The sequence below is a fragment of the Physella acuta genome, unplaced genomic scaffold (assembly GCF_028476545.2).
Source record: "Physella acuta isolate Inbredline_101_S28 unplaced genomic scaffold, ASM2847654v3 ptg000749l, whole genome shotgun sequence".
Classification (NCBI taxonomy): domain Eukaryota; kingdom Metazoa; phylum Mollusca; class Gastropoda; family Physidae; genus Physella; species Physella acuta.
Genome location: NW_026732267.1, coordinates 181302 through 209034, shown reverse-complemented (window position 1 = coordinate 209034; position 27733 = coordinate 181302). Strand labels below are relative to the sequence as shown.

At 38.1% G+C, this 27733-nt stretch overlaps 1 protein-coding gene across 1 annotated transcript in view; it reads left to right on the top strand.

Moving 5' to 3' along the window:
• The first annotated feature begins 1857 nt into the window (after positions 1-1857).
• Positions 1858-27733, top strand: part of LOC131950273 (putative G-protein coupled receptor 158) — a 158108-nt gene continuing 132232 nt past the window's right edge. The window contains exon 1 of the mRNA XM_059312352.1: positions 1858-2584. Within this exon, the coding sequence (XP_059168335.1) occupies positions 2008-2584 (577 nt within the window). The 5' untranslated portion in view covers positions 1858-2007. The remainder of the gene's footprint in view (positions 2585-27733) is intronic.

The window sequence follows — 27733 nt, the reverse complement described above, 5'->3', positions numbered from 1 at the left end:
ATTATTAACAGACTATAGATAAACATCGTTAATCTTAAGTCCGCAGTAATAAACGTTTATACACATACATGTACGCGTATTTGTCATATATTTAAACTATATATATATATATATATATATATATATATATATATATATATATATATATATATATATATATAATATTTATCTATATCTATCTATCTATCTATCTATCTATCTATCTATCTATCTATCTATCTATCTATCTATCTATCTATCTATCTATCTATCTATCTATCTATCTATCTATCTATCTATCTATCTATCTATCTATCTATCTATCTATCTATCTATCTATCTATCTATCTATCTATCTATCTATCTATCTATCTCTCTCTCTCTCTCTCTCTCTCTCTCTCTCTCTCTCTCTCTATATATATATATATATATATATATATATATATATATATATATATATATATATATATATATACACACTTTGTATCTTAGGGTGGGGGTGGGGGTGACACAACGAAGTGCCGCACCGGGGATACCCGAAATATCGACGCCACTGGTCAAAATATCAACAATACAGTGGAACAATTAGCGTGCGTTGGGATTTTCCACTATGGGAAGATTTTTAAAAAAAAATTATGACTGCATGGGCTTCGGACCCGCAACTTTTAATAATCGGGTCTAACTCGCAGTTGACTCTGCCAGGCCGCTGGATATACCTTTGGCAAAAATTTTGAGTTATTTTATTCTTATTATTATAATATATTTTCATCTATTTATATAATTCTCTACGTGAACACCACCACGACGAAAGTCGACTTTCTAACCCTCCTCCCGCCTCCTACCTCGCTCTCCAGGCATGCGCAACAGACCATATCGCACTCACCCCCACCCCCACCAGTCTGGTGAGCTGTGGTTCACGCCGAATGTTAACAATCGTAGAGCCTGGTCGAATTAGTGATGGCTTTTAGCGGCAGATAATTTAGATTTTAAACCATTTGAAACTAAGGGGAGGTAACAAGTTCTGCTTGATCTTTTCATTGTCGTCTGTAAACTGGGGAAAGGAGGGTAGTGTCGAATTTACTAATTACGAGTTACTAAAAAGTAGAAAATAAAACAACTACATAGTGGCGTATGTTGACCCGCGAGTCGGCTCGTAAACTATATTTTGCGTTATTTTACTTTCTTGCGGAGGTTAAGTTAGTAACTTAAAAGCATTTTCTCCAAAGGTAGGCTATATCTTAGTAGAATAAAATTAACAGTATTTAGATGTTCATACAAATGATCATCAGATGTAATATTTCATTATCTTCTCCAAATGTCCAAATGTATACCTACTTCAAGCAGTTTTACCAAAAAATTCTCCTGTTTCTTTTCAGAATTACGTGCACTCCTACTTCTACTACATTAGTGCCATGATTATTATAACAACTGCAGGAATAAGTTCGACATTTAATGGTTTTATTTGTTAATAAATAAACGAAATATCACTTCTTAGATCATCAAACCCTCTGCAATTTGTACAATTAAACATACAGGCGGCTGATCAGAAAGTATACTATAGCAAATGCAAGCGCTTTCCGCATTGTACGTGTACACACATTCAGAATTCTGTATGCAGTAAAGGTAATAAAGTAAGTAAACAGTGCAAACCATATTCTCAAACTAAATATGGCGGAACCTGTTACATGTTCAGCAGGTTATTATATAAGGATTTCTCATAATCCACGAGCGATAACGTTGAAGCTATACAACTCTACTTGACAGTATGACAACATGAGTAATAGCTGACGTGCTGTATATGTTTAGGCCAGCACAATGACGGTTATCAACAATAGACCTTACTTAACTGGCGCAGGGATCTACACAACTGCTTGTTGCATTGTTACTATAACGGTAGCCATCTCTACTAGTATCAGTAATCACCAGGACGACGACTACTCGGACACCAACTTCACCATCTTCACTTACCACTTGCCTGATGATGAAGACATAAACAACACAGCTGACTGGTTTTTCGGTTTCACAGACATGCCACCCGACGGAGACTTGAGCTATACTTCATATGACATCATTGGGGAGATGGAGAAAACAAAAGCTGTGGCTGCCGGCAAGTCTACAGTTCCAGAGAATAATCAAGTCGATGATCAAGGCGATATAGTCGAGCTATTTCTAGCCCAAGTTAACGACCAAAATAAAGCGAAATGTGCACCAGGAACGGAACACAATTTGGGATCTGGTGTCATCAAACAGTACGGCTTGAATAGATTTAAAGCACAGGCTCTGGTGGCTGTTAACAGAGCGAATCTTCTAACCCGGATCTGGAAAGAAGCGGAGAAAGAAATCTTACAGTCAGAGTACTTATTTTATACACTGGTAAGGTCCATAGTGGAGGGGGATCCGGAAATCTTTGCCGCTGGCAATTGTTACGATAAAAACGAGTTCAAAGATTATCACTTATTCTGTGCATATTCGTATAGGATGGAAGATGGTCGCATCAACGTGAAGGATCTTTCATTGGAATATGACTATTTGAAGAATACGTCTGACTGGTTTTACAGTGCACGACAAAAAGCTAAAGATCTAAAGAGGTTTAATGTAACAAAAGGTAAGAGGATCAAATTGCTAATTAGATTTATTTTGTTAATATGCAAGGTTTAATGTAAGATATTTGCGGGAGGTGGGGGGGGGGGGGAGGTGGGCGGTAGACTTTCTTCGGGGGGGGGGGGGTGACAGAGCGCCCCCCCCCCCCTAAGAGATGCCTGGAAGAAATTCCGCTTGTTGGTAGACGATAGCGTCTTATAAAAATAAAAGGTAAAAGTGCCAACTTTAGCTAATATAGAAATCCTAACGCCTGAATGTATTGGATTCATTTCTGTTACACTAGTACATTGCAACACTGGGAAGGTTTTACGCGCCCTGTCTGGCTAAATTCAGTTATAATTCAATTACTTGCATTTTTTTTTCAAATATTTGTATAGGCCATTTAGTGGACTTCATTCCCACACATCTTATTTTAAAATACTACATAGATTTCAGATTTTCTGAAGCAACCGCTAAATAGTAATATGTTCTCCTCAAATTTTTAGTAAAACGTTTTTGAAAATAAATGAATCAAATGGGAACGTAACTCGCTCAAAAGCAAACGAAAATATTAAGTCTACTGATGTGTCTAAACTGCAATGCTTGAATTGAAATATATTTTATTAATCATGTGAAAATCTGAAAAGTAAAATGACTCCTTAAGCGTGTGGGTAGAAGTAGAACTTAGAAATAATGTATTCAATGAAGAATTTTCACCCTTCTGTTGACGCGTGTGTGTGTGTGTGTGTGTGTGTGTGTGTGTGTGTGTGTTGTCTAAGGTTTTAATGAAGAGGACAACACCAATTTTAGTTTTATAATCTTTCAGCTACTTAAGAGGCTTCAGTAAGCAGCTTCTATAATTTCCAAGCTTCAGGTCATAGAACCCCCTAGAATAATGAAGTTGTCTAATCACGCGGGCTGGTTTCAGATTGCAAACCGCTTGCCTGCCTGCAGCTACAATAGCCAGTGTGTCAGTGTTTGCCAGCACCAAATGAAATTTGTGCTCTGTCGGGTTCCGTGTGTGACGATGCATTTATGCCATTTGAAACGTAAAAGCAAGTTCTTGGTTTATTCCCTCAGGTTGTTTTGTCCAAAAATAAATGTTTGACGACAAATAAATGTTGCATTCATGCCATGTACTAGAATTAGTTTTAGTCTATAACACTTTTAATTAAATGCTAGATTCTTAAAGTAAACATTGTATCGACATAGAAACCTGATGTTTTTCTACTGGAAATTAAAGTGGGTGTTATTATAATATGCTCTTTCGTCACATGCATACATTGTCAGGGGCGGAACTTACATACCGCCAGACCCGAAATGGGGAATGGGGGTGAGTTAGGGAAGGCCATTTAAAGGATCTCGAATTCCGACCAAAAACAATGAAACTTGTAATTGCAAAATTTTTTTTCGTACACTTCGATAGTGATTATTTTTCTGGGGGTTTAACCTCCCTTTATGTTAGAAACGCTAGCAATATTCCAAGAAAACAAGAGCATTACTGGGAACGACACAAAAATAAATAGATAAAACATCCTATCAAACAACAAGCAACACTCTTAAACACAAGAATTAGCTGGGGTAGGGAGCACATTTCAATACAGGTTAGGTAGACTATATATATATATATATATATATATATATATATATATATATATATATATATATATATATATATATATATATATATACATATAGTGTCGACTTTTGAACAATTTCCGGTAACCAACTCCGACACTTTAATCACCCGAACGAAATACAATTTATACGGAAAGTATTTACTTCATTGAAGATACATACTTTTAACAGTGTCAGTACCCGCTCCCGCGGGGAATATAATCCCCCCTCCCACACCTTCCCAAAAAAATTAATTTTAAGTTTCCCTCCCCCTTCCCCGAAGAAAAATATATGAAAGAAACACAATCTGCATGATTAAGGCTTAGCGGCCAAAAGTTGGAAACGGGTCTATATTATAGAAGTAGAGTCTACCTCTAATCTGTATGATCTACAAATGCGCCCAGTGTTTCTCTCAGACTTTTTTCCACACCGGAGGGGGGAGGGGACTTGAAATATTCTGGGGGGGGGGTGGACTAAATATTCTAAGGAGGGGAGGTCACTGATAAATGTATATTTTCCATATCAATTCCAATTCGACCAAGAGGCGGTCGACGTTCTTAGCTTAGGTGAGCGTAGGTTTAGGGGTACGATCACGACTATATTCAGTTTGAATATGCATTAACTGCGTGTAGATCAAAATTAAATCCGGTTAAAATGTCGTTTCTGGATAAAAAATCCGTTTTCAAGAACATTTTTCGTTTCCCGTTAAATTTGCAGCTGAGTTTGGGTTTTTGGTTTTGGTTTAGAGAAAAAGACAACACTATCAACCTAGCGCTTGTTGTATTTCTCCCTCAACGGGCCATTTATCAAGTATAAAAATAAATGTCGACTGCGGTTGGACACCATTCATCCGAGTGCCTTGAAACTTTGAGGAGTTGATGAGAAAGACACCATTCATCCGAGTGCCATAACAATCTGAGGGGTTGATGAGAATACTTCCGAGAATGTCTTATGGGCGGCGCACATGAGGGTGCAATTTTTGTCAAAAGACCGTTTGACGACAAATTTCAGAGCGGCCATCTTAGCACTTGGTATCCGTTAATTTGACGTCCTGCATTGCGTGTTACAGGTACGAATGTATTCAGCGGTAATGCTGCAACAGGCGCAGCCGCCGGTGACCGGCGATTGCGTGACTAGAAGTTTCCCGGGCTCTTCTGTAAGCACTATGGCGACTACGTTCGTTTTGGAAAAGGCTATACACCAAAGACACGATGGGCAACAATAGTCGTTGACTATATCCACTCAGGCGCGTCCTCCGGCAGGGGGCTATTAGGCGCCCCGGGCTCACCCGTGAGCACTATGGCGCCTACGTTCTTTTGAAAGAGTGCTATAGGCTATGGATGCAATGAATTTCTATGGTCGCTCACTAAATCTAAAGAAGCGCGTCCGCCACCACCACGGTACACTGAGATTTGGGGCCCAGGGCTATAATTTTAGCATTTTGGCGACTGAGTGAGTTTTAATGAGCACCCTACAATATTTACATGGTGGCACACGACATTCGATGATTAAACCGAGCCAGGGCCGTACTTCGCGCCCTTGTGGTAGTGTAGCGTGGGCTTCCGAGAGCGCGCCTCTACTTCCCTGAAATCTTGGCGGTTACCCAAGTATTTTCATACATTGTCTATCGCACTGTTTAAAACGAACATAGGCGCCATAGCGCCCAAGGGAAAGCCAGGGGCACCAAATCGCACCCTCCCGGGGACCACCCGTGCGAAATTGAATTTTTTTCTTTTTTCCCGCATAAAACTTATCGGGAGTATGTATTCTCATCAATTCCCCAAAGTTTCAAGGCACTCGGATGAATGGTGTGGAACCGCGTCTGAGTTTTATTTTTTATTTACCATATATTGAGAAAAATTACACGCTCGCTGGACGCCGACCATGTGAAATTTTAAAAAGTTTTTTGCAGAAACCTCTCTTGGAGTGTTCTCACCAACTACCCAAAGTTTCATGGCGATCGGTTGAAAAGTGTCAAACCGCAATCGACATTTATTTTTATATACAGCATATAGATATAGAGAAGAATCGAATCGCCACCCCCGCGAATTAGAATTTTTTAAATTTTTCTCAACCACTTTCCAAAGTTTCATAGCAATCGGATGAAATGTGTGGTAATGCATACAAGACATACACAAACACTTATACACACACGTACACACACACTCACACACATACATTGCATCTTGTCTGTCTGTCTGTCTGTCTGTCTGTCTGTCTGTCTGTCTGTCTGTCTGTCTGTCTGTCTGTCTGTCTGTCTGTCTGTCTGTCTGTCTGTCTGTCTGTCTGTCTGTCTGTCTGTCTGTCTGTCTGTCTGTCTGTCTGTCTGTCTGTCTGTCTGTCTGTCTGTCTGTCTATATATCTTCTATATCTATCTATCTATCTATATATATATATCTATATATCCATATCTATATCTATATCTATATCTATATCTATATCTATATCTATATCTATATCTATATCTATATCTATATCTATATCTATATCTATATCTATATCTATATCTATATCTATATCTATATCTATATCTATATCTATATCTATATCTATATCTATATCTATATCTATATCTATATCTATATCTATATCTATATCTATATCTATATCTATATCTATATCTATATCTATATCTATATCTATATCTATATCTATATCTATATCTATATCTATATCTATATCTATATCTATATCTATATCTATATCTATATCTATATCTATATCTATATCTATATCTATATCTATATCTATATCTATATCTATATCTATATCTATATCTATATCTATATCTATATCTATATCTATATCTATATCTATATCTATATCTATATCTATATCTATATCTATATCTATATCTATATCTATATCTATATCTATATCTATATCTATACCTATACCTATACCTATACCTATACCTATACCTATACCTATACCTATACCTATACCTATACCTATACCTATACCTATACCTATACCTATACCTATACCTATACCTATACCTATACCTATACCTATACCTATACCTATACCTATACCTATACCTATACCTATACCTATACCTATACCTATACCTATACCTATACCTATACCTATACCTATACCTATACCTATACCTATACCTATACCTATACCTATACCTATACCTATACCTATACCTATACCTATACCTATACCTATACCTATACCTATACCTATACCTATACCTATACCTATACCTATACCTATACCTATACCTATACCTATACCTATACCTATACCTATACCTATACCTATACCTATACCTATACCTATACCTATACCTATACCTATACCTATACCTATACCTATACCTATACCTATACCTATACCTATACCTATACCTATACCTATACCTATACCTATACCTATACCTATACCTATACCTATACCTATACCTATACCTATACCTATACCTATACCTATACCTATACCGATACCGATACCGATACCTATACCTATACCTATACCTATACCTATACCTATACCTATACCTATACCTATACCTATACCTATACCTATACCTATACCTATACCTATACCTATACCTATACCTATACCTATACCTATACCTATACCTATACCTATACCTATACCTATACCTATACCTATACCTATACCTATACCTATACCTATACCTATACCTATACCTATACCTATACCTATACCTATACCTATACCTATACCTATACCTATACCTATACCTATACCTATACCTATACCTATACCTATACCTATACCTATACCTATACCTATACCTATACCTATACCTATACCTATACCTATACCTATACCTATACCTATACCTATACCTATACCTATACCTATACCTATACCTATACCTATACCTATACCTATACCTATACCTATACCTATACCTATACCTATACCTATACCTATACCTATACCTATACCTATACCTATACCTATACCTATACCTATACCTATACCTATACCTATACCTATACCTATACCTATACCTATACCTATACCTATACCTATACCTATACCTATACCTATACCTATACCTATACCTATACCTATACCTATACCTATACCTATACCTATACCTATACCTATACCTATACCTATACCTATACCTATATCTATATCTATATCTATATGCATTACTACACCTCTCATCACATGGCCGTGAAATTTTGGGAATGGAGGGTGCGATTTGTCTCTATGTACGGTATATAAAATGAAAGTCGATTGCGGTTTGACACAGTTTATCCGGGTGCCATAAAACTTTATGGAGTTGGTGAATACGCCCGAAAAGATTTCTTGTGTTGGAGGGGGGTGTGGGGGTGGCCCCCCGGCAGGATGCGATTTGGCGCCCTGGTCTTTCCCGTGAGCGCTATGGCGACTACGTTCGGTCTAAACAGTGTGACAGACAATGGATATAATGGGGCGTTACAAACGCTCACTAAATAGAATCAGGCGTGTCCGCCGGCGCCCTGGTAAATGCGATGTGTTTCGGCCAACAAAGGCTCACATGGGCCGCCGATGGCCAAGTAATACGTTTTATTTTAATAATCAGAAACAATTAATAAGAAAAATTAATCAGAAAAATTAACCAAGGTTAGATTATTAACAGTTTCGTCACAATTAGCATCTATTTTTAGACAATCCAATCAGAAATTGAGATCGAGCATCTAATAATAGACCATTAGTAACGCTAACATATTGCTTTAGTCACACTAATGTTTTAAACACGTCAAATATTTTTTTACGTGTTAAAGAAAAAATTCTGTTCATTTGTGTCATTTTAGCGAATGACTCAACCTGCATTATTGTTAACAGGATGCTATTTGGTACGATGGCGCCTGTTAGTTTTAAGGATCCAGGGGCCGTACGTGGCGCCTATGCGGTGGTGTAATCGGGGGGTGGGGAGGGGGTGGGGCTCCTGAGAGCGCCCCTCTACGTCCCTAACACATGGGCGGTCACCGAAGTGTGTTCTACTTCCTTCTTTCAGTGAGTGATTAATGTACACTCACGGTTTTCATGCTGTAGTGTAGGTAAACCCGTGTCCCGATATTATGATCCAAGCGTAGGCATTGTTTACATTTAAATAACTCACTTTTAGAAAACAAGGTCACGCGTCTAAGAAAATAGGATCGATAACGCATGGATGAAACCCTTTTTATATATTTCGTCGGACTTTCTTCTATTCCCGCGGCAACGCTAGTATCTATATATCTATCTATCTATACATTTATAATTCTCTTCTTGGAGACCATAGAAAACACCAAGCTGTAAACGCGCCTAGCTGCCCGCTCTCTTCCTCTCTAGGCATATCCCTACCACCCTCACCCCGCATGGTCTGGTGAGCTGTGGTTCACGCTAAATGTGTACAATCGTAGAGCCGGGTTTAGTGACGGCTATTAGGGGCAGTTAATTTAGTTTGAAACGATTTTAAACTTAGGGGAGGTAACTAAGAGGTGGCTGCTTTCACGGGGGTGGGGGGGGTGGGGGGTGTAGGGTAGGGGTTGGGGGAAAGGAGGGTGGGGATGTGGGGTGGCTATCGTCCTTAACGACCTACTGATAGTGTTTTAAAGCAAATATTTTCAGCAGCAACATTGGTACTGTCAAATTCACAAATTATGAATTACTGAAAAGTAGAACATAAAACAACTAAATAGCGGCACATGAAACGCCGCGGGTCGGCTCGTATATATATATATATATATATATATATATATATATATATATATATATAATTCTCTTCATGGGGTCCATAGAAGACACCACGCAGCTTAGTCACCACCCTCATCCCCACCTGTCAGGTGAGCTGTGGTTCACCCGAATGTTTACAATAGTAGAGACGGTTCGATTAAGTGACGGCTATAGGGCTCATGCAGTTTTTTATTGAGCCGTAGAACTGGTTGGTGACCTACTTACCAGTCCTATTAGGGGCAGATAATTTAGTTTTTAAACGATTTGAAACTAAGAGGAGATAATAAGTTCTGCTTGATATTTTCATTGTCTTTGTAAACGGCTGATTTCACTGGGGGTGGGGGAGGCAGGGGGTGGGGTAGTGTATATATCACACATTATGACAACTGGATAGCGGGTCAGCTCGTATATATAAAAAGCAATATATATCTGTGTGTCTGTCTGTTTGTCTTTTATGCATTACTACACCCTTTATCCAATCGCCATGAAAGTTTGGGAAGTTGTTGAAAATATTCTCGGAGAGGTTTCTGCTGAATTAGTTTTTTCAATATCTCAGGGGTGGCGCCCCAGGAGGGCGCGATTCGTTTTTTTCTCTATATACGGTATATAAAATTAAAAGTCGATTGCGATTTCACACCTTTCATCTGATCGCCATCAAACTTTGGGGAGCTGATTAGAACACTCCAGGGAAGAGTTCTGAAAAAAAAAATTAATTTCGTAACGGGCGGCGCCACGAGAGGGTGCGATTTTTCTCTACATGTGGTATATAAAAATAATAAAAGTGAATTGCAGGGACACCGTTCACACGATCGCATGAAACTTTTGAAAGATGTTGAGAATATTCCTGCGGAGGTTTCTGCAGGGAAAAAGAATTCAAATTCGCAGGGGCCGCGCCCCGGCAGGGCCCGATTGGTTTTTTTCTCAATATACGGTATATAAAAATAAAAGTCGATTGCGGTCTCATGCCGTTCATCCGATAGCCATCAAAGTTTGGTGAGTTCATTAGAACACTCCAGGGAAAGGTTCTGTAATAAATCATTTTTAATTTGGCAAGCGCAGCGCCACGGGAGAGTGCGATTCTTCTCTATATACGATATATATATATATATATATATATATATATATATATATATATATATATATATATATATATATATATATATATATATATATATATATATATATATATATATATATAAAGTCAGATGCGTTTCGACATCGCTTATCAGCGTGCCATAAAACTTTAGGGAGTTGATGAATAGTCCCGAGAAGGTTTCTGGGGGGAGGGAGAATTTAATTTCGCACGGGTGGCCTCCGGTAGGATGCGATTTGTCGCCCTGGTCTTTCCATTAGCGCTATGGCGAGTAAGTTCGTTCTAAACAGTGTGATAGACAATTGAAATTGAATCAGGTGTGTCCGCCGGCGCCATGGAGGGTGTGATTTGGCTGCGAATAAAAATTTCAGTTTCGGTCCCCAAAAGCTCACATGGGCCGCTAAGGGCCCTGTAATACGTTTTATTTTAATAATCAGACAGATTAACCAAGGTTAGATTATTAACTGGGTTGTTTCCTTTTGTCCGTAAAAAAATCCGAACAGTTTCGTCACTTTGCGAGTGATGTAATTAGCATCTATTTTTAGACGATCCAATCAGAAATTGAGATCGAGCTTTTAATAATAGACCATTAGTAACGCTAACAAATTGCATCAGTCACACTGATGTTTATAACACTTCAATTTTTTTACGTGTTAAAAAACCCTGTTTGTGTAACTTTAGCGAATGATGCAATCTGCATCATTGTTTCTGGATGCTATGTGGCGCTCTGGGTTATCCTGTTAGCACATTGGCACTTTGTTATTTTTAAGGAGCCAGCGGACGTACGCTGCGCCTCTGCGGTAGTGTTATCAGCGGTCTCCCGAGAGTGCCCCTCTACGTTTCTGACACATGGGCGGTCACGAAGTGTGTTCTACCTCATTATTTCGGTGAGTGATTAACGTATAGTCAAGGTTTTCATGCAGCAGTGTAGGTAAACCCGTGTCCCGATATTTATCATCCCAGCCCAGGCATTGTTTACATTAATTAAATAACTCATTCTTAAAAAACAAGGTCACGCGTCTTAGAACATAGGATCAGAGTTTCTTCCAGGCATCTCTTCGGGGGGGGGGGGGGGGGGGCGAAGTCTGGAAGAAACACTGCATAGGATTGGTAACGCATTGATGAAACCCTTCTTATATATTTCGTCCGATTTTCTTTTATCGCCGCGGCAACGGATATGCTTTTATATATATATATATATATATATATATATATATATATATATATATATATATATATATATATATATATATATATATATATATATATATATATATATATATATATATATATATCGACTTGATAGAAAATCTCTGTTTCGTATTTGAAAGTTATTTGAATACAACGTTATTTTGGGTTTTCACTGTTCCAAAGCATATTCATTCATATCCTATTTCTAGAAATAAAAATGGACAAATCCTTATTGCTATCGATTATTGCCAAGTGACTGTCGGTCTAATCGCATTGCCAGCAAGATGAACAGGATCGACTCAACTCTACGGAATGCCGCCAATAGTTTTGTTCAACAAGAATCGATACATGAACATATTTCAGCAACCACAACAATCCATTGTTAACACCACCTAAGTACTTAATATCATTCTTCTCTCTTTCCTACACGCAAACATTTCTATATCGTTCTCGTGTTTTGGGTTTTAGGTTTGTTTTTCAGAGTTTGTTTTTGGTCTGGGTTGGAGGGCGGGGGCGGGGATCGGGCAGTAATTGGCGGTGCGCACTTAAACTTTAGGGAGGTGTGGAGGTGTAGGGCAATGTCGGAAAACCTGATTTTGTCCTTCCTTCACCACTCTAGTAATTAGCCTCTTTCATTCGGCTAGGTTTCTTCTATCGCTGTCGAGTTCGACCTTGATACATTCTTTACATATCAAAGCAGAGAACACCGAGAAATGCGCACGTGTAGCCGATCGTACAGGAAGGTATCTCAAATACACGCGATACAGTGGATCGGTAACACGCAATTGTTATTTTTGTCATGCCTATCGTTCACTGGTAGACTAAGAGGTTTAATAAGTAAGCAGCTATTGCCTGCTAGTCAGTAGAGTTCACCGCGTCATGCACTTATATGAACTCACGTGATAAAATGTACTCACTATTCACTTGATTCAGACAGTAGTACTGGCATTAGAAATTCAATACAGCTCACATAAAGAAAGTAGTACTCTGAAGAAATAAGAACAAACGCAGGCCGACAAAACAAAACAATTTATCACTCTAAACAAAACAAAAAACGAACAAAATATACACACAATACAACCTAAAACAACGAACGCAACACAATCTGTTTTGTGATCCTTGTAAAACAACAATGTCACATAATGGTTCCTGGAGTATTAATTAAGACAAGCGAACCATGGGAGATAATCACTCTCTTAATATAGATATGTATATGTCTACACCTTTAATTGTAAATGTCAAAACAGATCAATAATTACTTAAGTGTGTAATAAAGTAGCTTAACACTCTTCGTTTTCACAAAAATATTTTGTCTACAAACATAATTAAATATATTTTCATCATAAATTTTAAAATATCACAGCATAATGAAAGTTTTGGAAATCAGAGTTGGTATAAAACCACGCTTTTCAATATAAAATAAACTAAATCTAATGAGTGGAGCATTCTGAATAACAGCATACATAAACAATAAAATTGGTCTTACAAATTAGCTACTGCTTTTTGTGTTCTTTAAAGATAATTTTTAACATAATGATAATGTATGGGTTAGATCACTGTATTGCTCACACACCTCTTTACTGGTAATTGCAAAAACAATATTTACCGAGTTTTACGTGTTTCAAAAGCTATGATTCTAGTGGCATGGTAATTTGGTACCTCATTACGCGTTTTCCCAAATGTACTTAACAGATATGTTCGGGGTGTGTTGTGTGTGTGTGGGGGTGTGTGTGGGTGTGTGTGTGTGGGTGGGCGGGGTGGAGGGGGGGGGGTTCAACTTCATTCACCACTGTCCGGTCACTTTAGGTCTATTATCTTACCCAGCGTATACCTAGATGTGACATTATTGTCGCTCTACACAATTGCGGCCTGTCCACTTCTGGCGGTGAGGTGTGTGTGTGTGTGGGGGGGGGGGGGCGGATAACCAACTCAGAGTGAACATAGCGTCAGTTTTTAGATGGCTGTTCTAAACATACATATATAATTATGCATATATACTGATTTAGAAATATATTTAAATAAGTAACCCCCCCCCCCAACCACTGATGTAAGGTGTTGCCAGTGTTTGCTTTGAGATCTCATGTTGTAAATGTCCTGGAAGTTTGTGTTCAGAGGGTTTATGTCTAGGGTGTTTAGAACCTAGGCGTTTCCGTCCTGAGGTTTATGTTGCGCGGTTGTATTTCACGAGGTATATGTTGCGCGAATTTATGTCGGATTTATGTCACGAGGTTTATGTTGCGCGAATTTATGTCGGATTTATGTCACGAGGTTTATGTTGCGCGAATTTATGTCGGGTTTATATGTCACGAGGTATATGTTGCGCGAATTTATGTCGGGTTTATGTCACGAGGTTTATGTTGCGCGAATTTATGTCGGATTTATGTCACGAGGTTTATGTTGCGCGAATTTATGTCGGGTTTATATGTCACGAGGTATATGTTGCGCGAATTTATGTCGGGTTTATGTCACGAGGTTTATGTTGCGCGAATTTATGTCGGGTTTATATGTCACGAGGTATATGTTGCGCGAATTTATGTCGGGTTTATGTCACGAGGTTTATGTTGCGCGAATTTATGTCGGGTTTATGTCACGAGGTTTATGTTGCGCGAATTTATGTCGGGTTTATATGTCACGAGGTATATGTTGCGCGCATTTATGTCGGGTTTATGTCACGAGGTTTATGTTGCGCGGGTTTAAGGTGTGTCCACATAATTATGTTCAGAAACACAAGTAAAACATCACGCCATCATCAGGTTTCGATTAAGGATATATCTTAAACATACATAAAATGGTCTACCTCTTTAAATATTAGAAACATTCTTAATATATCTACACAGAACCTAGTTGATTATAAAACTGTTTTTCAAATTTTCTGAAAATACTTTCTAATTTTACCCTTCATTTCAGATGCCATGATATATTTTAATGAAATCTGATTTAAACCCTTTGAAGTCCTTCTACCTACCAAAGCTTATAAATCACTAGTAACATTTAAAAAAGTTTGTAGCATGATTTGGGAAGGTAATTTTCATCAAAGTTTAGTATTTGCGGAGAGTATTTGTTTCCACGCAAGAAAAACTACCAGTGCCTTTTTGCCTTGTTAAAACCGATGTTATGACCGTATCGTGATGAAGTGAAACTTCTCCAGAAGTCATTCTATACTTTACGAGTCATTGTTTAAAATTATCTCTTGATTTACAAGTCCTAAATATAGTTTACATGTTATTGTTTCAATATATCTTTTGAATACATGATTTACTTGAAACGTCAGTGCTTGAAATAAGCCCTACAAGTAAAGTAGTTCACAAGATGCTTATGGCCGTGAACGTACATTGAGATTTTAACGACTCTCTCACACTGTAAGCTGTTGAAAAATGAGCCAATGTATTTTTTATCCGTTTAGTTCATTGATTACACGACAATGTAAGTCACAGGAGAATAGGATGAGACAGCTCGTTGTTCTTGACTAGGAAATTGAATTCTCCAGCCCTCTAGTCATTTGGGTTAGATCTTAGCAAATACACGTTTCCAAGTTAAAAGCTGGAGGATACAAACCATTTTAAAAAACAAATTGTTTGTGGCATTCATTAAGAAAGCCTGTCATCAAAGTTAAGTTACTGTAAGATTTTTTTTTTCGAAAAACAGAATGACATTATCATACACTTAGCGTGTGAAGAAAATATGACATAAACTTCGACTGCAGCAAACTTTGAACGTCAAACAACAAGACAATTATTTAGTTGTAGATGGAAGTTGGTTTCTTTATTTGTTTCTTAGAATGTTATAATTAAACAGCAATTGAGATATACAACATTTCAAACCGAATCTTAAAATAATTTCCATAGAGGTTTGTTCTCATCGTTTCGTTGTTGCCTCTATGCTAGCGCTCTGTTGCGAAGCATTCCGCCACGTGCTAACAATTCTTCGTGCTTTTGGCTGAAACAGCGGACCTTTAGCATCTAGCCAATAAATCACAGCTCTAGTCGTTTCCCAAGGTTATCAGATGACGAATCTACTGCCAGCATGATGGATACTGTCGTCCGCATTTAGTTATATACACTAACACACAACAAGATAAGAAAATACTTGGTTTCATTTTTTATTTTATTGAATGTCGATTTGCTGGGCTTCTTACATATTTTTTAATCTAAATATCTGGTTATTTATTTTAAACGCCTATACCCTAGCTGCTAGGGCCTAGTAAGTCGGATTAAAGGGTATATAGAGTTCAATGGTGTACGAAAACAAAACATGACAGTTTTTATATCTGCACATCCGTGTCAGTTTGATTTGAAACTACTTATTGAAACATTTACTCCAACCAGTCACAATTTGACAGCCGATTTAAGCAGCTTTAAAATATCTGATAAACACAAAAAACAAACATATTACACACTATTTTTCATATTATATTTAAGATAAAGCAAGGGTCTTTAATGACACTTCTGCGATCATCAGATACAAATAGCATCCTTAATGACCTTTTTGTAGTATAACCAGATCAAACAAGAATCATTAGCGACAACTCTGACGATTGAAGTAAAGCATTTTGTTTATATCTTAAGTTTAAAACTGCTATAAAAGAACTTTGAACTGTGTGTTGCCATTATAATAAATAAAATACACTTAGTAGAAACCAGACATCGAACAGGATGCTCACAAAAAAAAAAGACTAACCAGCCTAAAAACTGAGAGAAGAAAATAATGTTTACCATTTTCCAAAAAGTACAACTAGAAGATAGGCCAGGCCTTTGATTAGTTCTGGAGTTGGTGGTACTAGAAGATAGGGCAGGCCTTTGAATACTTCTGGAGTTGGTGGTACTAGAAGATAGGGCAGGCCTTTGAATACTTCTGGAGTTGGTGGTACTAGAAGATAGGCCAGGGCTTTGAATACTTCTGGAGTTGGTGGTACTAGAAGATAGGGCAGGCCTTTGAATACTTCTGGAGTTGGTGGTACTAGAAGATAGGCCAGGCCTTTGATTAGTTCTGGAGTTGGTGGTACTAGAAGATAGGGCAGGCCTTTGAATACTTCTGGAGTTGGTGGTACTAGAAGATAGGGCAGGCCTTTGAATACTTCTGGAGTTGGTGGTACTAGAAGATAGGCCAGGCCTTTGAATACTTCTGGAGTTGGTGGTACTAGAAGATAGGCCAGGGCTTTGAATACTTCTGGAGTTGGTGGTACTAGAAGATAGGCCAGGCCTTTGATTAGTTCTGGAGTTGGTGGTACTAGAAGATAGGCCAGGCCTTTGAATAGTTCTGGAGTTGGTGGTACTAGAAGATAGGCCAGGCCTTTGAATACTTCTGGAGTTGGTGGTACTAGAAGATAGGGCAGGCCTTTGAATACTTCTGGAGTTGGTGGTACTAGAAGATAGGCCAGGCCTTTGAATACTTCTGGAGTTGGTGGTACTAGAAGATAGGCCAGGGCTTTGAATACTTCTGGAGTTGGTGGTACTAGAAGATAGGCCAGGCCTTTGATTAGTTCTGGAGTTGGTGGTACTAGAAGATAGGCCAGGCCTTTGAATAGTTCTGGAGTTGGTGGTACTAGAAGATAGGCCAGGCCTTTGAATAGTTCTGGAGTTGGTGGTACTAGAAGATAGGGCAGGTCTTTGAATACTTCTGGAGTTGGTGGTACTAGAAGATAGGGCAGCCCTTTGAATACTTCTGGAGTTGGTGGTACTAGAAGATAGGGCAGCCCTTTGAATAGTTCTGGAGTTGGTGGTACTAGAAGATAGGGCAGCCCTTTGAATAGTTCTGGAGTTGGTGGTACTAGAAGATAGGGTAGGCCTTTGAACGGTTCTGGACTAAAATTGTAATAAGACACCAAGATGAATCTGTAATGTTTCGAGGAGCAGGATTGTACATGTTATATCAAATAGAGTATTTTAAAAGCAAAATGTCACTGGTAAAATCAGAAATGAATAGATAAAAACAGAAAAAAAATAGAAAAGAGATAATGTATTAAACAAAATGTCGGAATTTTTATATGGCCGAATTTCGCACGTGCACATGCATCGAGTCAATTCCGCATGCTTGTCACATCTGACCTCAATGTAATCAATGTCTCATGCGGCTTCACACACATTCAGAAAACGGGATGGAATTGATTTTCTATAAGACTTGGGATAAAAACTTCCACCCTTTTTGCTCACCGATTTGCTTCTTAAACCTATATAATTCTCTGGTTCTAAAACGACTTTACTTGCGAGATACAGTTTCATTTATATTCTTTAGAATATATTTAGAATATACTTCACTGGGATTACAAGCATTTTTATTCATATAAAGGAAATCGTCTAGAACAAAAAAGAGTATTTGAATAGACTCTAAAGATTGAGGATCAGTGGGCAGATATGGGCCGTATTTTATTAAGACATCGAGTATCAATGAAGTCATATTAAATTAAGCAATCTCTGCTGTCCTTAGCATTCATTCTCTGTATAGTTTTCTGATAACTCCGATTCTTATTGGTTCATCACCTTCCCTTCAATAGACTCCATTTGGTGTTGTCTATTTTAGGAAAAATCCCTCTGGTTGTAATATAGGCCTCCGTTTTTCAAATAAAGACAAGAATGCAAATAATACGTCTGTAAATGCTGACATATATCATAAATTTGCTATATTTGGTAGCGTACTGAATATTTTAGTTTAACCTGATTATTACTTTTTAAAGTTTTAGTTTTACTTTGTTAAAAAATAAGTTTGAATGTTTCGGTCAGATCTGGTTCTAATAATAAGTGTAATATTAGAAAATAGTTTTGCTTATTTGGTTACGGTAATTTAAATTGTGGTTTGCGTTAAGGTAAATGTTGAGGTTCGGGTACAGTTGTGGTTAATTGTAATAGGTGTTTGATGGAATTACTTCCAATATTCGGTTTTCGACAGGGCTGTGGTTTGGTTAATATTTAATTACGTTTATTATATTGTTTAATAAAATAGACAACAATTGCTTTAATAAACAGCTTTTTGTATGTTGTTAAATTATACCATACAATGTAGTATATTGTTATTTAGCCTATACATTGTAATATGTTGCTAAACTAGCCTATACATTGTTAAATTAGTCCATTTCTTTTTTGACAGGAATGCGAAGACCTTTTTCTCCGGGGGGGGGGGGGAGGCACTTGAAATTTTCGGGGGGGGGGGGGGGCGGTAGACTTCCTTCGGGGAGGGGGGGCGGACACTGTTAAAAGTATATATTTTCTATATAAATTATATAAATTTCATTTCGTTCGGGGGGCCGTAAAAACTCTGGAAGAAACTCTGCTCAGAGTTAGCCGCGCTGAACGCGGGTGCGGGTCCCTGCATTGGGGTGGATATACCTTCAGTGTCGGTAGCACTTTATCCACACCGTAGCGAAGCACGGGTATAAGCGTTTGTGTTTAGTTTCATTCTGCTCCCAAGTTGGTACATTTTAAAAAGATTCACCGTATGTAAATGACCATGGCGAGTGTGTTTAGTAAGCAGCAAACACCAGGCGTTGCCCGTTGAGATATTTTGCCTGAGATCATTTCTCATTGACATCATTTGTCTCCGTCTCTGTATCTATATATAACAACATCTATAAGTGGGCTGGTAGTGTGTCAGTCCGTCATCGCTATAGATTTTGGAACAAAAAAAGTAAACATCGCACCTTGCAGTGCTTTTCAGTGTATCGCAGTGTCTTATTAAAAGTAATAGAGTAGGGTTTTTTATATAACGACTAAAATTTATTGTATAGTTGCTACAGTTTTTACTCTTTCGCATAACGTAAAGAAAATATTAAATACACGCTAATTGCTAAAACATATTAAACGGATCAATGTCAAATATCATTTTCGTTTTGATTCCTATAAAAAGTTGATACATTTAAATAATAATCTGCAGAGGACATTATTGTAAGAGGACATTATTGTTGGAATATTATAATTAGCATGGATTGATAAAAGGCTGTCTTTTATTTTGTTATTCACTAAACGTCCTGTTTACTAGTTATAATTTTTAATCAAATATTCAGTCATCACGTTCATTGGGTGCGCAATGGTTTTAGTCATGAAACTATTGTAAATTTTTAAAATTTAAAGTACTGAAAAAAGTGCATGAATTGATAAAGTGCAAAATGGTAGGTAAAACACGGATATTTTAAATACTGCCTTTTATTTATTTTGTACACTGAACGTACTGTTTTCTAATTATTAATCTAACTTTCCGTTTGCGGACAAACTGGGTTTTTTATATTCACTCACTTAATCAGGCGCGTCCGATGGCGCTTGGACAGGGTGTGCTTTGGCGCCACGGGCTAGACTGTGAGCACTATGCGTTTATGTTTGCATTTAAGTTGTGTTTATGTTATGAGTGTTGTGGTTGTTTTTTTGTTTGTGTTTTTTTTTTTGCGTTTGTGTTTGCATTGTGTTGGTGTTTTCATTTGTGTTTTTATTTGCGTTTGTTTTTTCTTTTGTGTTTGTGTGTTGCATTTGTGTTTTCGTTTGTGTTTGCATTGTGTTTGTGTTTTCTTTTGTGGTTGAATTGTGTTTGTGTTTTCTTTTGTGTTTGTGTTGTAATTGTGTTATGTTTATTTTGTTCTGTTCCCAAGTTGGTACATTTACAAAATATTTACCGTGGCGGAGCACGGGTATGCAGCTAGTAGTATATATGACTAATACAACAGAAGTCTGTGAGGGATTATTTACTCGGAAGGCCTTGGAAAATAAATGCGGACACTAACTCGATGGAGATCCATATTCTTGTTTAGATTGTTTTGATAGCAATGAGTGAGAGAAGGTTAATTTTCACAAGCTTTCTTCTAGAAGATGTGTACATTGGAATGTGATAGTGTTCATGAATATTATGAATATTTGAGGGCATGTTTGTCTTCTACATGTACGGGTTTATGAGCACTTTGCATTAGTTAGGCTTTGAGGTGACTTGCCACCAGGGGCGGAACTACAGTGCCGCCAGAACCCTCAATGCGGGGGGGGGGGGGCACGCCATTTAGGGGCCCATAGCCGACCATAATACATTTTTAAAAAATAATTTTCTTGCATTTTTGACTTGACGGTAAAAGCTTTTGTAAATAACAAACAGGAGGATCTACTACAATAGTGATGATATACCGTAGCTAACACATGCTGTTGCATAAAAAAAATATATTTGCCTGAGCCATAGTGTGAAAGATAGGCAAACGTTCAAAACACTTCCATGACTTATTTCCCTTTTTTAAATAGTTAAATAATGGTGCTCCTAAGCTCCTTTTATTATATTTGTAATAAAAAAATTAAAAAGCAATTACTTCTCTTAATTATAATTAAAAAAAAATACACACTAGAGAATGACATAGCATAAAAAGGTAATATATTTAAAACAAATAATATAAATACAAAAAAAAAAACATAAAAATAAATATAACACGAGAAACCATTAAACATACAAAGCTTTCACGTTTTATTTTCTTTTGATCGGCTAACATCTTGAAGGAAGGCAATATTACAGCAAACATTTTAAATAAACCATAAAAAAAAATTCAGAACACTAATGCACTCACACACACACACATGACATGTTGTTATTTGTTTAAATTGAAAAAGAAAGAATCTTTTTGCAAAACCCTATCAGACCATTTGAGTAGCCAATGTTTGTATTCTGTGTTTGTATATGTATATATATATATATATATAATGAGGGCCCAGAATTTTTTTTTTGCGGCTTGGCCCTTTTTTTCTAGTTCCGCCACTGCTTGCCACTGTAACTTTTCACGACTTAACTTTATAAAAACACAACTGTAACAATGAATCCCTGAATAAATAATAAACAAGGCTTGATAGCGGTCTTCGATTTAGCAGCCAGACACAATCAATTGACACTCTGTCCTCCAACACCAATCTTAAGCAAGTTTTTCTTTCCGGTGCTGAGGCGAAATTTGTTCCGAGCCATTCATCACAGACGACTTTGGTACTTACCACAAATAGAGGTGCTTTCGATAATCATACACAAGATAAATCGATTTTTGAAGGCTCTTTTTAGAATCAATAATTAAATCCGCTATTATAACTTACATGTACTTTTTAATTTCTTGGTATGTCGATGAGATAAACAACATATTTGGATCAGTTAGATTTATTTATGTTTGTATCAAAAGCAAATTATCATTAACTCTGTTTTCAAACATTAGGGCAGGCAGAATGAGCTAAATAAATCCTGAAGCTTGGCCAGCAACGTGTACCCGGAACATCCGTTAAGTAAAACCTTCATGAATTTCTCCTGGTTTCATTCATCTTACATTTTTCTACAGGTGTTTCTAAAAATGCCAAATCATTAAATCACTGTGGATAAAAGCATACATAGTAAATCGATAATCAGGATTGACACCATCAACCCACCTGATTTATAAGCTTTACTTCATGCCTAGACTTGCATCCGTTGTCTTTATCTATACGCTATATTCCATCCATCGGTTCTTTCCCATTTATTGGCTTTACTTCAAACTATAAGATTTACTTAATCTATAAGCAGACGTCTACCCACAAACTTTATTCCATCAATAGGCCATAGGCTGGCTTTACTCCATTCAGAGTCAGGCTTTACCTTTACTATATACACATCATTAAGTTTTATACAGAAATGAGATGTTACTGTCTGATCCTTAATTTCTATTTTCGTAATGTATATAATATAAAGCAATGTATGTGTGTCTGTCTGTCAGTCTTTTATGCATTATTACACCTTTCATCCGATCGCCATAAAACTTTGGGACGTTGTTGAGAATACTCATGCAAAGGCAGAAATATTTTCAAATTCGCAGGGGTAGGCGCGATTCGATTCTTCTCTGAATACGGTATATAAAAAATAAAAGTCGATTGCGATTTGACACCGTTCATCCGATCGCCATTTAACTTTTGGGAGTTGATTACAACACTTCAGGGAGGTGTGTGCAAAAAATATGTTTTAATTTCGCTAGGGCGGTGCCCCGGGAGGGTGCGATTTTTCTCTATGTACGGTATATAAAAATAAACGTCGATTTTGGTTTGACAGCGTTCATCCGATCGCCATCAAACTTTGGGGAGTTAATTTTAACACTGCCTGAAAGGGTTCTGCCAAAAAATCATTTTTAATTTCGCAAGGGCGGCGCCACGGGAGGTTGCTATTTTTCTCTATGTACGGTATATACAAAATAAAAGTCGTATGCGGTTCGACACCGTTCATCCTAGTGCCATGAAACTTTGGGAAGTAGATGAGAATACTTTCGAAAAAGTTGTCCGCAAAAAAAAATTCTTATGGGCGGCTTCTGGGAGGGGGCGATTTTCTTCAATACACGTTCGACCCCCAGAGTTCCAGAGCGGCTATGTTAGCATTTGGCATCCGTTAATCGGGCGTCCTGCATAGCGGGTAAGAGGTAGTACTAAATTCAGCTGTAAAATTGTAACAGGCGTAGCCGCGGCGCCCCTACGATTGTGTGACCCGAAGCGCCCCGGTCTCTCCTGTGAACACTACGGCCCTACGATCATTCAAAAAAGGCTATACACTAAAGACACGATGGGCAACAATAATCGTTGACAATATCGAATCAGGCGTATCTGACGACGACCCTGCAGGGCGCGATTTGGCTCCCTTGGCTTTCCCGTGTGCGCAACGGCGCCTATGTTTATTTTGAAAAGTGCGATAGACAATGGATAAGATGGGGCATTATAGTAGCTTACTAAATAGAATAAGGCGCGTCCGCTGGCACACCGGCAGGTAGCGATTTGGTGCCCTGCGCTATCCTGTGGCGCCTAAGTTTAGTTTTAAGGAGCACCCTACAAAATAATTACAAGGCGGCACACCTCATTTGATAATTAAACCGAGCCTGGTGCCGTACGAGGCACCCCGCGGAAGTGTAATTGGGGGCTCACGAGATTACCCTCTACGACCCCGAGGATTAAGCGGTGTGGTTTAACTGATAATACGGTGATATGTACAGCACGTTCCATGGCTTGCTTGGCGTTAGTGTAGGTAAATCTGATCTAAGTGCAGGCATTGTTTACATTTAATTAACTCAGTTGTAGAAAACAAGGTCACGCGTCTAAGAATATAGGATTGGTAAAGCTTTGATGTAGCCCTCGTAATATATTTCGTCGACTTTATTTGTTTTTTATGCATTACTATACCTGTCATCTGATCTCCATGAAACGTTGGGAAGTTGAGAACATTCCTGGGGAGGTTTCTACGAAAAAAATTTCAATTTCGCAAGGGCGGCGCCCCGGTAGGGTGCTTTTTGGCGCCCTGGTTTATCCCTCGAGCATTACGCGCCTGCGTTCGTTTTGAACATTGCGATAGACTATGGATACAAAGGGGCATTATAGTTGTTCACTAAACTGAATCAGGCTTGTTCGCCGACGCCCCGGGAGGTTTCGATTTTACGCCCAGGGTTAGTCTTTGAGTGCTATGTCTCATACGTTCGTTTTAAAGAGTGCGATAGAATATGGAAAAGAAGTGGTATTATAGTCTCTCACAGACAATAATGTCCGCCCGCGTTCTGGTGTGGCGTGATTTGCCCCGGGATATTCTGTGACTAGCCTTCAGACTTTTTTCTGAGACGGCGGCTAAATAAAAAGGATTGTGCGATTGAACCGCACGACATACATATAGGCTCTATACATACTTAGTGTTAGACACGCAAGGTACTACTTTTATGTAATAAATAGACAAAAATTCCACTAAAACAAAAATAAAACACTAGTTTTGTTTGATAACATAACAAGCCCTAAGAGGGACCGTTAGAGGAATCAATACACTCGGACGATCAATTTCCTTGCAAGATCAACATGATCAGTCGAATAATCAATAATCGATCAAAGTGCTGTCAGAAAATTCCAATCTGAAAATGAGTTTTTACTTTTTTCCATTGATAGCAAACATTTTAAACGATCCTTATCACAATACTATTGTAAATGATAGACTACCAGAAGAATTATGTTGTTGTCCGCAAATTAATAAATCTCATCATTTAGCACCGAATAAAAAAAATCAGTCTGCTCTATCAGTCATGGCGTAGAAACATTAGAATCCGATAATGTGAATTTCAAAATGACTTGATTTACTTCATGGACGTATAACCTACACGAAGCAAACAACAGATGTAGCCTTTCATGGGATCCACTGGTCAACACACCGGTCTACATGGGTCTGTCATTTATTTTGATTGGATTGAAGTTTTCTCTGCTGCACATTTTCATGCCAATATTATTTACGAGAAAAATGGCCCGTTGAGGAAGGATACAACGGGCGCTAGGTTGAGAGTGCTGTCTATTTTCTCTAAACTAAAACCGAAACCAAAATCACCACTTTGATTCAATTTAACCGGAAACGCAAAAATCACATTGAAAACGGATTTTTATCCAGAATCGATACTTTAATAGGATTTAAGCTTGATCACTACGTATTTACTGCACATTGATACTAAATATAGTTGCAGCCATACTCCTAAACCTTGCAACTAATCTCAATCAAGACAAAAGTCGCATTTAGAGTTTCTTTTAGGCGATTGTACTTGCACCCCCCCCCCCCCACACACACACAAACTCATCAAAGCACATCTACCGTCCCATTCAATAGACATAGAATTTAAATAGAAAATATACTTCACCAGTGTACGCCCCCTGCCAGAATATTTAGTCCACACGCACCCCCGAAAATTTCAAGTACCCCCCCCCCCCCCCAGGGGAGGAAAAAGTCTGAAAGAAACACTGAACGTATTTGTTGATCATACAGACTAAAGGTAGAGCCTACTTCTATAATTTAGACCTCGTTTCCTATTTTTGGCCGATAAACCTCACTCTCGCAGACAGTGTTTTTCAGATATTTTTCTGGGGGTGGGGCACTTGAATTTTTGCACAGGCGAATAAAATTTTCCGGGGCGGGGGAGCTCGACACTGGTAAAAGTATAATATATTTTCTATATAAATTACATTTAGTTTTTTTAGGTGGAGGGATTAAATGTTCTACCGGGGGGGGGGGGGGGGGTAAATGGGCATCGCCTGAAAGAAACTGCAAGCAAACCACTTTTTAGATTAAACACATTAATTAGGCGGTAATTTTATTATAGAGTATCGATGATGGCATTTCTTTTGAGTTGGGGGGGGGGGGGGCTAAGACGTCCTTACGCGAGCGTGGGGCTTCGCCCCTACCCGAAAAATAGTATGAAAGAAACTCTTTGCGCAAACCACTTAGATTATACAAAATTGGCTTTTTAATTCAATGTTTACTCGAGAATCAATGACTTCGTATTATTGTGTACACTCCCCCATCTTTAGACTACTATATCCTCCATGTGACGTCAGGTTTCGTTTTCGTTTTACTGTGAAAGTTTTTACTCTGCTTGTGTTTTCTCCATAGCGTTCTTGTCAAATACATAGATACACAGACAGATACACAGACAGCGAAACTATTATTATTTATGTTCTCTTAACGAGCATTCTATTTCATCTCATCGACTATGTCATCCTAGTAATCCATTTAAAGAGAAATAGGCGGACTGTTCAAAGTAACAAAAACAGCAACGACATATTTATGGAAACCTACAAGTCACTAGATATTGGTTGGGCTGGTCGTCACATTGAGTGAGATCATATTGCTACACCCGCTCATTGTTTGCAAGCAGCGTAGATCTTAATCTTCAGTGGCAGCGGATTGATGGTGTTCCTGGAACAACACGGCAATATAGTAATAAGATCCAAATCTCAATCTTCAGTGGCAGCGGATTGATGGTGTTCCTGGAACAACACGGCAATATAGTAATAAGATCCAAATCTCAATCTTCAGTGGCAGCGGATTGATGGTGTTCCTGGAACAACACGGCAATATAGTAATAAGATCCAAATCTTAATCTTCAGTGGCAGCGGATTGATGGTGTTCCTGGAACAACACGGCAATATAGTAATAAGATCCAAATCTCAATCTTCAGTGGCAGCGGATTGATGGTGTTCCTGGAACAACACGGCAATATAGTAATAAGATCCAAATCTCAATCTTCAGTGGCAGCGGATTGATGGTGTTCCTGGAACAACACGGCAATATAGTAATAAGATCCAAATCTCAATCTTCAGTGGCAGCGGATTGATGGTGTTTCTGGAACAACACGGCAATATAGTAATAAGATCCAAATCTCAATCTTCAGTGGCAGCGGATTGATGGTGTTCCTGGAACAACACGGCAATATAGTAATAAGATCCAAATCTCAATCTTCAGTGGCAGCGGATTGATGGTGTTCCTGGAACAACACGGCAATATAGTAATAAGATCCAAATCTCAATCTTCAGTGGCAGCGGATTGATGGTGTTCCTGGAACAACACGGCAATATAGTAATAAGATCCAATGCTCAATCTTCAGTGGCAGCGGATTGATGGTGTTCCTGGAACAACACGGCAATATAGTAATAAGATCCAAATCTCAATCTTCAGTGGCAGCGGATTGATGGTGTTCCTGGAACAACACGGCAATATAGTAATAAGATCCAAATCTTAATCTTCAGTGGCAGCGGATTGATGGTGTTCCTGGAACAACACGGCAATATAGTAATAAGATCCAAATCTTAATCTTCAGTGGCAGCGGATTGATGGTGTTCCTGGAAC